The sequence below is a fragment of the Zalophus californianus genome, chromosome 14 (genome assembly GCF_009762305.2).
Source record: "Zalophus californianus isolate mZalCal1 chromosome 14, mZalCal1.pri.v2, whole genome shotgun sequence".
NCBI classification, from domain to species: Eukaryota; Metazoa; Chordata; class Mammalia; order Carnivora; family Otariidae; genus Zalophus; species Zalophus californianus.
In genome coordinates, this window is record NC_045608.1 from 21,373,996 (window position 1) to 21,390,272 (window position 16,277).

Here is a 16,277-nt window from a genome sequence, read left to right on the forward strand (position 1 = left end):
GAGTGGTCCAGAGTTCAGCAGTGTGATGACCCAAGGACCACAGCTCAGTAAGTCTGGCTCTGCAGGGCAGGCATCAGGGCTGCAGGGTGGCTGTAGCACTCAGGGACCACACTGCAGGACACAAACCCCCAACGCTCCCCAGGAGGGTATTTGCAAAGGAGAGGGACTGGGAGAAAGGATGGAGACTTGGGCTAAATATGACTGAGTTATAAGAGGGTAACAAGAGGTTAAAAAGAACAAAAGAAGGAAGAGGTAGGAATGAAATCTGAGGTTTACCTTTTTTTTTTAAGATTTTTATTTATTTATTTGAGAGAGAGAGAATGATAGAGAGCACGAGAGGGAAGAGGGTCAGAGGGAGAAGCAGACTCCCTGCTGAGCAGGGAGCCCGATGCAGGACTCGATCCCCAGACTCCAGGATCATGACCTGAGCCGAAGGCAGTCACTTAATCAACTGAGCCACCCAGGTGCCCCTGAGGTTTATCTTAAGAACACAAGCTTACTGGGTCACTCACATTCAAAGGGCCCTTCATGCTCTTCGGGGAAGTTCCCAGGAAGGACCCCTATCAGTCAGAGCATACCCTGCACATCCTTTCTGTGACCCAGAAATGACTGGCAGAATACCATCTTCAGTGAAACACCACTACAGTTTCATATCATTAGTATTTCCTTATTACTGATGTTTAAAAAACAGTTGGATGTGCAATTATATCACTTTTAGACTTGTGAGCCTTAAAAGCTTTAATTAAACACTATTTCTATGAAAATAAATTCTTGGAAATGGTAGTCACACAGCACACACTGCAGAGGAAGCATACACTATGGAGGAAGACTGATACAGTCCTTTCTGGTTACACAGAAATACCTAAAAATGTGGTTCCAATTTCTTTCTTTTTTTCAAACCGTGCTCATTTTCTTTCAAATTACTTCCAAAAATGAAGGTCTCTCTCATGTTAATTGTGTGTACACTTCGGCTTACACTTTAAAGAGTCTTCCTCTCCTGGGAAGTGACTTTTGTATACAAATCATGAAAAGCTACTTAGACAAAGTGCTGGAGATGATTAAAAGGGGCCAGATTCGCATTTATACCTTAAAAAAAAAAGCAGACGCAGATGTCAACTGACTCATTTGTGTATATTTTGGAAATAAGTTGAAGATATGCATGTGCATTTCATCAGGACATTTAAAGAATACTCAACTTTTTTATTGTGGTTCTGTATCAAAAATGACTTTAGAAATTAAAAAAGTTATATTCTGGTGTCTTTTGTATGCTAGATAAAACCTTGACTCATTACAATTTGGTCTAAAACACTTTTTAATATGACAAAGATACTTGCTCATTTAGAAATGAATTTTTAGAATTAAAAGCATATCACATATGCTTCATCACCTAGGATAAGAAGGAACTAGAGTAGCATTTTGTTCATTTACTATCAGAATGATAAAAACTTCAATTCCTCCAAATGGTCTCTTCCCCACTCCACCTTTTTTTTAAACACAACAAAGGAAAAAACTGCAAATGCTTTTTGATTCACCAAACCTTTACTGAAAAGTTCACTTGATGTCATGCACTGAGCATCTTGCTAGGTCCCGGAAACACAGAGATGATGAGGTACAGTATGGTCTGGGCCCCCAATGGGTACCCAATTTATTGAGGAAAAGAAGAAGGCTTCTCAGGAGCAATTCCTGGGTTAGATTTGAAATGGAGGAGGGGCCGGGCGGGTGTAGGGGCTCAGGGATGTGTTCTGCTGGAACGGCACACCAAGCAGGAGCCTTCCTTCTTAAGGGATATAACGTCTTAACCCTTCACTACAACGCTGCTTCCCCCCCAAATAGGAAACCTGCTTTGTATAGTGGCCAAAGGAAATTGAGTGGGGACATTTGTGCAGAAATCTTAGATTCCTCAGCTTGTTTCATTAGGCAATCACACATCTTCTAGAAAATTAGAGAATGGTGGTTACAGTAACAGTTCTATACAGACTTTCCAAAGTAACCAACAACAAATAAAATTAATAACCCATACACTTAAATATATATATGATTTCTGAAGCAAACTACTGTGACCCTGGGTCATACTGACAAATTTTTACAACGAATCCTTGTTCCTAGAGTTACTGTGACAATGTCACCCTTCGATTATGTACATATGTCAAAGCATCCACTTAAATATTTAGTTACTCTGTGGGTCTAATCACATCCGTTCTATGCATGGTGAAGTACAGTTCATAAGCACAACCAAACACCAGCAAGTCTACAACGAGAGTAATAGATGAGCTGTCTGCAACAAGCAACCCAGCTGAGTAAATCCTAAAAGTAATCAACAGTCACTCTGAATTAAAATGTTTAGGGCTGTATTTGAATTAAATCCACCTGCAGTGACAGAAAATCCCCACCAGGTGGAGTTAAAACATGCAAGCTTCACTTCCAAATTCTTGGGTTTCCTGAACTCCCAACTATTTCACATTTCTCCTGATTGAGAAGGAGATTTGGCTATTTATCCTTTCAAAATTACTAATTAACCGCTTTTATTTCTTTTAAAGCAAGTAATAAGCAGGAAAGAAATTCAACCATTTAAGAAGTTTTGGGAAAAATCAGCTCATTCAAGAAAAATCGGAGTTCATTAACAACCAAATGAAAATCAATGGTTTCAGTCAGACTGAGACCAAAACCTCTGCGGATTAAGGTGCCACAGTCTGAACTTTGATAGATCACCACATCTTCACAAGGTCTCCCTACCAAACGTTCACCTTGTTGGTCCAGTCAGAGTTACCAAGTTCTCAATTCTAGTGTCCCTCTAATCCCTGAAAAGCAAGTTTTAGGTATACTAAAAATTGATCAATGGCATGGCAGACATCCCCTAAGATGACTCCCATAATGAGTCACACTCCTGTATAAGCTCCTCCCCCGAGCACAGGTGGAACCTGTGACTTGCTTCTCACCAAGAGACTATGTATGGTGAAGGGCTGTCACTCCTTGGATTAGGTTGCATGACATGACCAATAAATTTGTGACTTGTCATGCATCAACAGGAAACCGATACACTAAGCGAGAAGAGGACATTTAAAATTCACTGCACGCATTTCTGACAGACCTCAACTCCTCCCCCCTGTTCTGCAGACATCTAGCTCCCTCACCACCGTTCATGAAGGAAATCACCGTTCCGACCGTCTTACACATTCTTCTCGAGCAGCTATACACGAGCAATCAAGTACATGCATACAGATATATTTTCCCCCTTTTACAATATTCAAATGGAAGCACCCTATAATACTTTTTATCTTTCTCCAACCACATTACCTTGTGAATGTGGCATTGTGCTCACTCCCTTTTAATAATTCAACTTAACTCCATCACACAGGTGACCCGTAACGTTTTTAGTCCTTGCTGATGGAGACATTTAGACTCCAGAATGTTTCCAGTCTTATGTTTCTACATTTGTCACTTCACGCCAAGTAGATCAATTCTTAGAAATGGAACTCTGCTGGGTCAAAGGGCATGTACATTTTTAAACAGGCTGCGCTGATTTACACTCCCATGGGCAATGTCTATGAGTGTCTGTTTCCTCACCCCTTGCCAACCCAGGTGTTACAAGTTGACATCAAATTGATTTTATACAAATTCTTGACTCAAAAAGGTTAGTTTCATCATTATCCTCAAACTCATCAGGTTCACTCTACAAATACTATGAAGTACTCACTCTGAAAAGGGGATGGGTTTCTGAACATGGAGAACAAGATACATCAATGAAACGAGTGGGCAGAGGGGTAGATGATTCCAACATGGGCGAAATCTCCCTGGAGGAAATGGAATCTGACCTACAGGACACACAGGACTTGGACAGAGAGGGAGGCCCGGAAGGCAGGCCAGAACAGCGAGGAGAGGAAGATGGCAGCTTGAAGAGCAACAAAGCAGGGCCTTAGCTCCGAAGGAACCAAGAGTCAGTAGAAAGAACACTGGATTGAAGAGTTAGAATTTCCATTTCTGGCACTGGTTGAACGACCTTGAGAGAAACTAGTTTATCTGGGCTTCAGTTTCCTCACTTATAAAACAGGGTGGTGGGCCCTGAAATCAAACTTCCTGTAGCTGCAGAACTGTGTTAAAAGTAAATTTATAGTGAAGACTAATGTCAGACAGACAGAACCATGCTGGGAGAGGGGGATGGAGGGAATTCCTCAGCCCCACTTTCTAGTGGCTCCATCCTGACAGCCTGAGAAATTGGTAAACTCCAAGAAATTCTTAGGATTATGCAAAGCACAGTTCAAAAGCAATGAGACCTGGGTAGCTCAGGTCTCCTTCAACTCTAAAAACGACTCCAACTTTCCCTTCAGTGTTGGATAATGCACCTATACCTCTGCTTGCCTACACCACATTCATTCACTGAGTACCTACTATATATATGACTCAGGCACTCTTCTAGGAGCTGGAGAGACAACAGTTAAGAATACAAAGATTCTTCCCTCTGAGGTTCAATCTCTACTCAGGGAGAAGAGAAAAATAAGTAAACAAATTTATAGTATGTCAAAGAAATGAGGGTAAGAGGGAAAAGTGTAACAAGGGTGGTGGTGGATTGTTCCATCCATCCAATCCTACTCTCCCTCATGTTATGACTCTTCAATTCAGTCTTTCCAGATTTCTGTCCTCATAGATCATTTGCTCTTTCCTCTGAAATCCTGTAGCACTTTGGACCATGCATTAAGCCTCTGCCATTTGTTCACTGTTTCACTGTGCTGGGCTTGTTTCACCCAGATTGCAAGCCTCTCAAAGGTTCCATCCCAATCTGGGATACCTACTGTAGGACTACTCCAGCAGCACAGACAGAGCAGGCACTCAATACCTGTTAACTGCTATGAAAAACACTGTCATTTGAGAATTACAAATCTGTGCTTAACTTCCTTTTCCCAACACCACGGACCAAAATTTTTAAGGAACTTAAAAGAGCAGAACCGAGGGGTGCCTGGGTGGCTCAGTTGGTTAAGTGTCCGACTCTTGATTTCAGCTCATGATCTCAGGGTCATGAAACTAAGCCCCACATTCAGGCTCTGAGCTGAGAGGAGTCCGCTTAAGATTCTCCCTCCCTCTCAGCCTGCCCCTCCCCATGCTCCTGTGCTTCCTCTCAATCTTTCAAATAAATAAAACTTAAAAAAAAAAAAAAGCAGAATCAAATGAACAAATCAATGCAACAGAAAACCAAACTGGATCTAGTTAAGAAGTAAGGATGGCCAGGTGGTCCAAGTGTTTGCATTAGACGCTAATTCCTAGGATAAACATTAACTACTCAAGGCCAAAAATAGATGGGGTGGAACCTAAAGGGAGAGTGTCAGGGTGAATGTCTGTGCCCAAAGTGTGGGAAGAAGAGGATGAGCAGAAGAAAAGGGAAGACCCAGAGTCCCTGCCCCATTATGTCTCTTCCCACCTCCTTGTTGGAATGGTGCTGGCCCCACCCCCCACCCCCCAAACGCTCCCTCAGCCTTCACACATCCTCAGGCAGCTCAATGCTCTGTTCCTCATCTCCAGGCTTCAAAACTGCCCAGGGTACCCTCGCCTCCTAGCACACAGAGTTCCCTTTTGCACAAGTCAGTGTGCATGTCAGGGTTCCTTTTTTACATCCAAAGGTCTAAGAATCCATACATGGTATCAGTTTACTTTCAGTATTTACAACTGAGAAAATACATATATAACTATTGTGACACAGTTTTTCACAGCAGCACTAGTTACAGTAGCCAAAAGGTAGAAACAACCCAAACTTCCCTCCCCAGAAGGATGCATACCCAAAGGCTGGTGTATTCATATACTGGACTGTTATCAGCCATAAAGAGAAATGAAGTAATGACATACACCACAGTGAGGATGAAAACAGGCTAATATACAAGAAGCCAACACCGTAAGTCACATATTGCTATGATTCCACTTCTATGAATTATCCAGCATAGATAAGTCCATGAAAACAACTTAGTGATAGCCAAAGGCTGGGGGGAGGGAGAAGTAGAGAGTGACTGTTAACGGGTACAGGGTGTCCTTTTGAAGTGATGAAATGTTCTGGAACTGGACAGTGGTGATGGTATGAAGGTACCTGTACTAAATGCCACTGAACTGTACATTTTGAAGTGGTTAAAATGGTAAATGCTATGTGTATTTCATCACAATAAAATAAAGTACTGGAATTCAGTCAACTTTAAAATAAGTTTGTATCTTACTAATCTCAACAACGTAATTGGCAAAAAAGAGCTGTGAACACTGAAAAACAAAACCACACATACCTACTGATTTACTCCCCAAACAATGCTTGGTGTGAAGAGAGTTCTCAGAGCTCCTGTACAACCGTGGCCAATCATGATGCCAATAATGGCGAACATTTAGTAAACTAGGCGCTGCTTTAAGAGCTCACACTTAATGCTGTGAGATAATCAGCACCATTTTACACAAGATAAAACAGGCAAAGAGAGAGGAAGCAACCCATCCAAGACTGAATAGCCAGCAGGTGGCAGAACCTCAGAATCTGAATCCAATCTAGTTTCAGAACGTATGTTTTTAGTCACGGCTCCACGGACTCAGAATACAGACACTTGTCATTCAGGCCCAATCCCTTCTCTTTCCCCATGTATCCAGCCCAGACAACGTTCCACACAGGGAAGCACCCGCTTGACCTCTGCATGTGCAGTACCCTTCACCTGGAGCACTGATCTCAAGTGCCGTTGTCACGCCCCTTGAGGCCAGCAGCGCCTTCTCTCCTTGCTGGTCTAGGCTGGGGTGGAAAGAATGAGACCAGGGGCCTCCGGGGCTCCTACACAATCGGCCTTAACTGTTCCATCTACTTGCATTCATGCTTGCAAACACTGACTGAACACCCATTTTAGCCTGAGAACAAGAACAAAGAACTCTTATGACCTGAGCAAAACCAAAGGTGCCTTGTATTCTGCGGGAGAACAACCTGGAATGCAAACCCATGAACCACAAGATCGGATTGTTTTGTCTGGCTGGAACAACTTTTTCAAACACCAACAATATAACCTGAATGCCTTCCCTGGGGCATCCATACTGTCACTAGGCATTATCTTGTGACCTGCTGGTCCAAGCACGTAGGCTACCCTGACCTGGCCCATTAACCGACTCACTCATTGCTCACTCCCAGGATTTTTCCTCCTACCATCATTCTTTCACATGCAGTAAACATGGCTGGAAAAGACACAGAGAAATAAAAGGGCAAAACAGACATCTGAATATTATTTTTAAAATAAAACATACATTTACTTCTGAGAACTAAAAAAAAGTCCTATATAATTTCAAAGGTGGAATTATCCTTAAAATTGAAATAATGTCAAATCACAGCACAACTAAAATTTAGGAAGTTCTACAACAAGGATCCTTCATTAGTGCTCACAATTCTAATCAGGGACAGGGTCCTAGCAGAACAGGACCTAGCCTAGCAGAGGGTCAAAGCTGGCAGTCTCAAACCCAGTGATTTCAGAGAAAAGATGGGGACCTTTGTTTTAGAAGGTTTACCTTTTTTTTTTTAAGATTTTATTTATTTATTTGACAGAGAGAGCACAAGTAGGCAGAGCGGCAGGCAGAGGAAGAGGGAGAAGCAGGCTCTCCATTGAGCAGGGAGCCCGATGTGGGGCTCAATCCCAGGACCCTGGGATCATGACCTGAGCCGAAGGCAGATGCTTAACCCAGTGAGCCACCCAGGCGCCCCTAGAAGGTTTACCTTTAAATTTCAACAGCAAAACCAGACATTTTGTTTGGGTTATTTCTGTTCAGCCTACAAAACTGCTCATGTTCAGACAATAAGCACTGAAAATGAAATGGAAAGGTCATGAAATAAAAATGCTAACTGAACACGCTGGGCTTTACCATGACAGAAGAACTCTTGTTCCAAAGCTTTTGCTCTCTACACCAGCATAAAGAGGGCCAATGGTTGTCATAACATAAAGTCCACAACTGTGCCCTGCAAAAACAAGCAGCACCAGCATACTCTAAGATAAGAACTGAGTTAATATTTCCAAACTGCAGCAAAGTAATACGAGGGTCTTACTTTGGGAGAATGCAGGTCTTCACTTCTGGGGGACAGTGGGTTATTAAGTCAAAAGCCTATAGTATGAATATTTACATCTAGTAAAAATCAAGATTAGAAAGCTACACAACTGGGGGCGCCTGGGTGGCTCAGTTGGTTAAGCGACTGCCTTCGGCTCAGGTCATGATCCTGGAGTCCCGGGATCAAGTCCCGCATCAAGCTCCCTGCTCTGCGGGGAGTCTGCTTCTCCCTCTGACCCCCCACCCCCTCGTGTTCTCTCTCTCTCATTCTCTCTCTCTCTCTCAAATAAAAATTAAAAAAAAAGAAAAGAAAGAAAGAAAGAAAAAAAAAAAGAAAACACAACTGTTAAGCTTTCTTAATCACACTTTAAAAGTATAAGGGACCCGCATTATTTACAGAAGCCCAAAGGAGACTTCTTTTATAAAATAATGTTAGTCTTTTCCCCCCGCAATGAAAACAAACCTCTATATATCTCAAGTATATTGGGATTTCTCAAAGGGATCATTTGTGAAAAGGCGAAATCCATAGAAGAAAACAAATAACCCGCTCTCCTCTCTCTGGTCTTTTTGCTACACAGACCCACACCCAAACTCCAGGCTCACTGAAGTGTAGAAATGCAGGCCATACAAGAGAGAAAGATCATGTTTAGATGTAAGAGGCAACAAGTTAAAATGTCATTGAGGAGTATGCAGTACTTACTGCTGGTTCAACTTGACTTCGATCTGCAATATCTATGTGGACAATTTCAACAGTTTTCCATGTGTTCGGATCTAAACCGTGTACCTATAAATGACAAAGAGAAATGAAACACAGCAAACTGTAGATGTTCTTATTAGGCAAACTATTACACTTACATATATAATCTCTGAGTCTTTCAGACCACATTACGAGGAATAAAAAAATCCAAATTGTTACTTCATTAAATTAGCGGTCTGAAGTCTTAAGGGATCTAGAGATCTTTTGTTACCCTTGTATCCCTAAAAAATAAGTGTGGGGAGGGGAGGAGGTGTGAGGATGCTGCCAAATTAACAGAAATCTGTCACCATTATTTTCTGGTAATCCTTAGAGATGAGTTATGTAACAAAATGTACCTAACCTATGTTTAACCCAATGATACACGACCAAGTCCTCATAACCTTTAAGTCCTAGACAAACATAAGGTGACATTATAATTAGATTTCAAGAAGCTACACTGCGAGGTTTAAAACCTATCCTGAATTTTCAGTTTTGAAAGGACAGCAATTCCTCCACTCCTCATGTTAATTAATAATTTCTAAAACTCCCTCTATGAACCAATTAAGAACTGTTTACAAACTGCCAAAGTCTGTCCATTTGGAAGCTAGAAAAGGCAGATCAACTCATACACAGACTAAAGCACACCCAATCATCTCATTTTAAATTTTAGAATTACTGTGGAAAAAAAAAACAACAACATGAAATGTCAAATGATCACCAGGAAGAAAAACTCAAGTCAAATACCACCAATTATAATTCAAAAGTTCTATTAATTGGCACCAATCACATAAAAGCGAAAAATACCACAACATGAACTTAATCTCCTGTAACAGCGTAATGGTGAGGCTGAAACGGCAGTTCTCAAACTGGAGCTCTTGAGCTGGATCGTATACCACAACACACAGCATACTGGGCCCCACACCCAGGGATTTTAATTCATTAAGTATCGGGTGAGAGCTGAAACTGTGCATTTCTAACAAGTTCCCAGACGCTGCTCCTGGTCCAGAGACCACACTTTTGACAGCCACTGGGCCAAGGGTATCGATCCATACCAGATTGTTTGCCAAGTTCTCTAACACATCTTATCAAAAGTTAATGATTACACTGAGTCTTAAATGATTTTCTTGAAATTTATTTGAGGGATAAATGTGCTCCAACTTGTAAAAATCAGAAGCTTGTCAACATTTTTGTAAAACATTCACATTTGCTCCTCCCTCTCGCCTTTTGGCTATTTCTCTGACATCAACCCAGCAAAGCAGAGTGGAGGTGAAAATTAAAGCAGTCAATTTTGCTTTGTAGAGTAGCTCTGACAAACATACAGAGATGAAAAGATGAAAGAAATCTAAAGTTAATGGCTAAAATCGGTTTGTGAATTTTCTCTCTGCTCTCCCTGTCCCAGATAGAGAGAGCTGATAAAAACAGCAACTCTCCCCACAGTCTGCTCTTGCACCAAGGCAAGGGGGCTGAGAGGGAATGCCCCGTTTGTTGCTGGTTGCTGGCCTGCCTCACTGCAATCGGACATGCCCTGGTGTGTCCAAGTACCGGTCTCCTGTAGGTGCTATCACTCGGGTGATGACAGAATGGACTACAACAGTATTCCCATTTCCAGAGGCTTCTGCACTGAAAGCCCAGAGTTGAAACTTACATTTTCTAATGTTCCCAAGTCTGGTTTGTGCCATGTTTCAATTTTAATGAAGAAATCATCTTTCATATATTCATTCTGCAGAAAACACAACAGCAAAATGACAGTGGTCTTTCACTGGTTCTTTGGGGCTTTTGTCTGCAGGAGACTTCCCCAGCATAAGTATCCGTGCTTTGACTCTATAAGACTGATCCTCAAGTAACAAAGAATCATTAGCTACCTGTTGTTATAAACTCGTCAGGCAAACCAAATGCTGCATGCTTTTAAATAATTTAAACAACCCTACTTGTCATGCAGCATACAGGGCTAATATTAAAGAAGCTGGGAGGTTTGGCGAGCAAATACGGCATTCAAAGAAGTAGCAGAAGCAAAATAAAGTCAACAGGGAGGTTTTGAGACAAGGCTGGAAAAAACCCACTAACACTGTGAACATGTGGTGGAGTGTAGGCTGGTGGAAAGAGCACAGAGGAGGAGCCATGCAGCAGTGGGCAGTTTTATTTTAAAAAGCAATGAATGACTGAAAATAATTATTATATAAAGCAAAATTTAAAGATGAAGAGTATGTGACACAAAAATAGTTTTACTCACCGTTACAACTGAGGCATAATGGACAGGTGGGCAATAAAAGGGGAAAAAATTTCAGAATATTAATCGAAGTCAAAACAATCTGTCATATTTACTGTCACGATGATTAAACTCCCTGAGAACACATAACATTTAGTAGTTTATGTCTGCAAAAGTTTCTATACAAGTGACACTACAGTCTACCTTAGATTATAGAGTCAATAATCTAATTTTAAAACAATGGGTATCACTTTAAGGCCAATTTAGCAAACAACAGGAAACTGTTTCAGAAGTCTGCCATATTCCTACCCTACTATATGTGGCAATATGAGAAAAATACTATTAAAACTACACCAAAGGACACTTTTGAGTGTGGATGACCTTTCAGGTCTCACCCCTGGAGCCAGTGAGGTCAGCAAGGACCTCAAGGTGCTCTCCTCTGGGAATGAACCAATGCCCCTTACAAAGGTCTAGGGGGAGGAACCCAGAGAAATCTCTCCTCTGCCATAGCACCTGCAGTGACTATCCAAGAATCCACAGAGGACTTCCTTGAGTGTCACCCTTCTCAAAGGCACTGGCACCAGGAGTCCCTCTCCTCCTCAGCAGTGGGGCAGAGGGTGGGGAATGACTGCCAGGAACCAGGCTTACTTGTTCTACAGTAGGGGTATGCGTTCCAGGCTTTCTCGTGAAACACCAAGGAGCCCTCCGGAGCAATCATCCTGACGAATGCAGGAACTTTGCTGTGAAGAGAAAAACAGTGAATTTATTTTCAGTAGTACCATCACTTCTTTGTTGGCATCTATTGGGCAACCTCAAAGAGTACTGTCATCAAAGGTGATTATGTTCTAAGTTCCATCAACTCAGGCTGACTGTTAGCAACGTGTTTCATTTTCAATCCCAAAGTAATCAAGTGGAAAATTAATGTAAAACTACAACATGATTAAGAACATTTAGCTGTATACAGGATTTAAGGGGAAAAAAAAGAAACAATTTTGTGTCGGGCTTCTGCTCTATTCCCCTAAGGTGAAATCTGAAAGTTAACTGAGGCTATTTAAGCTGCGCATAATACAACACAGAAATTCTCTCATGCAGTTAGACCACACTCACTGTTTAACACAAAAGAATCCCTAGAATATGGGAGTATCTCTGAATAAAAGTCTTTAAATACATTTTACAGAATAAACTTAAAGAAAAGTGACAATCTGAGGAACCCAGGTGGAAATGAGATCTTAAAACATATCCAAGTATCGGGGTGCCTGGGTGGCTCAGTCGTTAAGTGTCTGCCTTCAGCTCAGGTCATGATGCCAGGGTCCTAGGATCGAGCCCCACACTGGGCTCCCTGCTCAGCCGGAAGCCTGCTTCTCCCTCTCCGACTCCCCCTGCTTTTGTTCCCTCTCTCGCTGTCCCTGTCAAATAAATAAATAAAATCTTAAAAAAAAAAAGTATATCCAAGTATAAAATTTTGTATGTTTGGACAATGAATGTCATTTGCTGCCTCAAGTATAGCCGAAAAAGGGTTAAGTATATAATACATGAGAAGTCTGTGCCAATTCATAAGGTAATCAGCAAAGATTCCAACAGGTAAGTAGGCAAACACATCCACAGACACGTTACAAATAGAAAACACAACTGGTTAACAAACAAATGGAAAAATCAGTCTTTTCAGTCTTCAAAGAAATGCAAATAGAATGACCACTTCTAATGATTGTAAAGAAAGCAGTTTTACATGCATAGGCTTTTCATACAGATCAGATTCAAATCCCAACATCAGCACTTAGAAGCTGTGTGACCTTGGACACATCACTTGGCTCTCTGAACTTCCCCATGAGTTGAACACAGTTCCTATGACCTACTCTGCAGGTTATTGGGAGGATTCAGATTAATACCTATAATGTATTTATTAGCACATTGCATAGTACAGTAAGAGCTCAATAAACAGTAGGTACTGCTCTTTAATTATAACTTGACATGAAGTGGAGTACTTTCACATGCCTTTCTTCACTTATATCCTCCAACAGCACTACAAGCTACACATTCATTTATTATTCCGTGTAACCAGCATTTAAGTGGCTAAATAACTACATGTCAAAACTATATCTTCCAATGTGAAGCCCTACATACTTTTTCTGTATCAGAACGGCTTCTCTGAGAACTGTCAAATACAACTTAACTTCCTAAGCTAGGAGAAAGAACAAACTAAGGAGGAGACTGGGGCCCCAGAAAGGACTTGTGCCTCCATACTAAGATGGAGCAGGTAGCCAGAGGCATCCCTATGAACTTTGGAAGCTAAGCAAGTGAATGTAAGGAAGCCCCACCAGCCAGAGAGCCTTGCAGCTATAAAAGAGGTAGTGTGGATAGCCCCTTCGTTGCCTCCTCAGTACACAAGAACATATGTATGCCTTGGAGTTTCCACTACTGTGGCAAATTAAACCACTGGGAAAGAAAAGCTGAGGCACTATTATATGTGACATTATAATCGAGATTCCAAGGGCACAGAGATTTACCTGTGCCTTTACACCCTGAAAAGATAATAAAGGAGAATTCTTTGAGCACCCATTCTTTGCAAATCTAGAAGATTCATGCAAAGGGGCATAACCTCACAAAAATAAAGCCAAGATACCTGAAAATACTTTCATATTAAAAGTCAAAGACTATCTGAAGTCCACATTATTTCTTCCATTGCTCAAGAACTGAAACCAAAATCCCTTTAACTGGGAGAGGTCTCATCAGGGCGAGCATATCATCAGGGTATAATGTAATACATATGGGTGATTTTTAAAATATACCACAAGATTACCTATCCATCTAGAGTATGACAAACAGATCTATCACTGGTTCATGCGGTCAAAGTAGAAAAAGGCAGGAAAGAGGTGCCTGTGTGGCTCAACTGGTTGGTTAAAGTTCGACTCATGGTTTCAGCTTAGGTCATGCTCTCATGGTCCTGAGATCCTGGCTCTGCACTAGTGGGGAGTCTAGGAAGGATTCTTTCCCCTCTCTCTCCCTCTCCCTCTGTCCCTCCCCCACAGGCCCATGCATGCTCTAAAATAAATTCTTTAAAAAAAAGAGGGGGTACACCTCGGTGCCTCAGTCCGTTAAGCATCTGCCTTCAGCTCAGGTCATGATCCCAGGGTCCTAGGATCGAGTCCCACATCTGGCTTTCTGCTCAGCAGGGAGCCTGCTGCCCCCCTTGCTTGTGTGCACACCTGCTCTCTCTCTGACAAAATCTTCAGAGAAAAATTTTTTTTGAAGATTTTATTTATTTACTTGACAGAGAGACACACAGTGAGAGAGGGAACACAAGCAGGGGGAGAGGGAGAAGCAGGCCTCCCGCGGAGCAGGGAGCCCGACGCGGGCCTCGATCCCAGGACCCCGGGACCATGACCTGAGCCAAAGGCAGACGCTTAACAACTGAGCCACCCAGGCACCCCAAGAAATTTTTTTTTTAAAGGAAAGAAAAAGGCAGGAAAAAAACAGCTGCATACTAGCTCAGAAACATATTTTAATTATTCTATTTATTCCCATAGTGCCCAAGTCTAAAAGCCTTAAACATTCATCAAAAGCTCTAAAATTTGCTGACCCAAACAGAATATATTGGCAGTCAGTCACTAAAGGTCAGCAAGAACCAAATCTACAAGAAAGTTTTAACATGTCTTCATTTTGCTCCCAAATGCCTGTTTTCTTATTTCCAGGATACTTTTCCACTATGTGAATTCCAAGAATCAACTTTTTGACATAGTTAAGAATGACCAAACCTCTGAGCCAGTTATTTCAAACTGACTCGCTTTTTACATTTAACATGAGAACACTAACAAACATCTCTCCTCAGTGAATCTAATTTGGACTAAACACAGGGAAAATGCATACATGGAGTAAATAAAATTAAATTTCAATTTTGCTTTAAAGGAGAGAAATTTTCTTTAGTGGCCAACTTTAAAATATTCCTAACAAGGTGGTTCAAATGAACCATTTATACAATTAACAGCATACACACTGGTTTTCTACTTCAGTATCACCTACCTAGGAAGTAAATTCTGTTTTGGAAGCTTAGTGTCTTAGAAAAAGAACAAATATTAACTGAATTAACAAAATGGAGGTAGGCCTTCAAAAATAAATGAACAAGGACATTCCTCCTCTTGTTCTCCCAACAATCATGAAATGTTCTCTTGTGACAAACCAACACTCATGACAGTGCTTAACTCAAAAGGTAAACACTTCTAGATTTGTCTAAGAGTCAGACATAAAATAATGTCCAAGAAGTCAAAAGTTCTTTGCCATACATGGTCCTTTTCCCACCCCAACTCTGAATGCATATAAAGAACATTTAACTTCAGGGTAAAATTCAACCAAAATGTTCCATCAATTGTGTTGACAGGAAATAAATATTAAGATTTAACTTCTATAACAATGGCTGTGAACCTGTTAAGTGGCAAGACAACTTTGTAACAGTGGTAGAGGAAAACAAAGGGCTTATATGGTTTAAAAGATATGTAATTAATGACCATAATGTACACTGAACTTCTGATCTAGGAGCATTCTTTTTTTTAAAAATCTGTTCCTGAGATACATAACACCTTGGGAAATCATTTCAAACTGCACTTTTCCTGTGGAAGTTTTACATCCACTTGTAAACAAAATAAGCAAACTGCTGAGTTCGATTTTTCCATCCTACAACCTACTGTAGATAAACATCAAAATGTAGAAAAACATATGGAAGAATCTGAAGACAAGATTAATTTGCCATAATCTTTCATTTCAATCAATTTCAATCAAATGAAATATACCTTAAATACACGGGGCACCTCATTCATTCATTCACTCAAGTATTTATTTACTGAGTGTCCACTGTACCAGGGGCTATGTAAATAACAGTGTGTAAATGAACAATTCCTATTCTGAGTTCACCTTCCAGGGAAAGAATCAGGAAACAGAACAGTAAATACCAAGAGGCAGGGAATTACCTCCCCCAAAGTGCAGCAGAGTCAAGGAACAGAGCACTGCACAAGTGAGTACCTGGTTTAAGGGTGCCCAAGAAGGCCTCCCTGAGGAAATGAAAATACAATGGCGATCTGAGGGTGAGGAGGGCCAGCCACATGAAGACACAGGCGCCAAAGTCCTGAAATAGCTAAAGACTCAGCCTGCTTGGGTCACTATGAGGCTTCCAACATGGCTAGACTGTAGTGAAAGAGGAAGAGAGGGACAGACACAAGATGAGGATGGTGAGGTGAGCAGGGGGCAGGCAGATCACAATAAGACCCATTTTATAAGCCAAAGGGTTTGGTTTTTATTCTTTCTATGACGGGAAGCTAC

General features: G+C 41.3%; 1 protein-coding gene across 6 annotated transcripts in view; it reads right to left on the minus strand.

Annotated features, from left to right (window-relative positions):
• Positions 1-16,277, minus strand: part of PITPNB (phosphatidylinositol transfer protein beta) — a 62,983-nt gene that overhangs the window by 32,018 nt on the left and 14,688 nt on the right. For 5 of the 6 annotated variants that reach the window (XR_004819605.1, XR_004819604.1, XR_004819606.1 and 2 more), the window contains exons 4-7: positions 11,619-11,710; positions 10,995-11,002; positions 10,410-10,484; positions 8,729-8,812 (exon numbers count right to left, since the gene is read on the minus strand). Coding sequence is in view for 3 of the 6 variants with exons in the window: in XM_027575256.2 (XP_027431057.1) it covers positions 8,729-8,812; positions 10,410-10,484; positions 10,995-11,002; positions 11,619-11,710 (259 nt within the window). In the remaining 3 variants the exon portion in view is untranslated. The remainder of the gene's footprint in view (positions 1-8,728; positions 8,813-10,409; positions 10,485-10,994; positions 11,003-11,618; positions 11,711-16,277) is intronic. The other variant, XM_027575259.2, reaches the window with a different exon arrangement.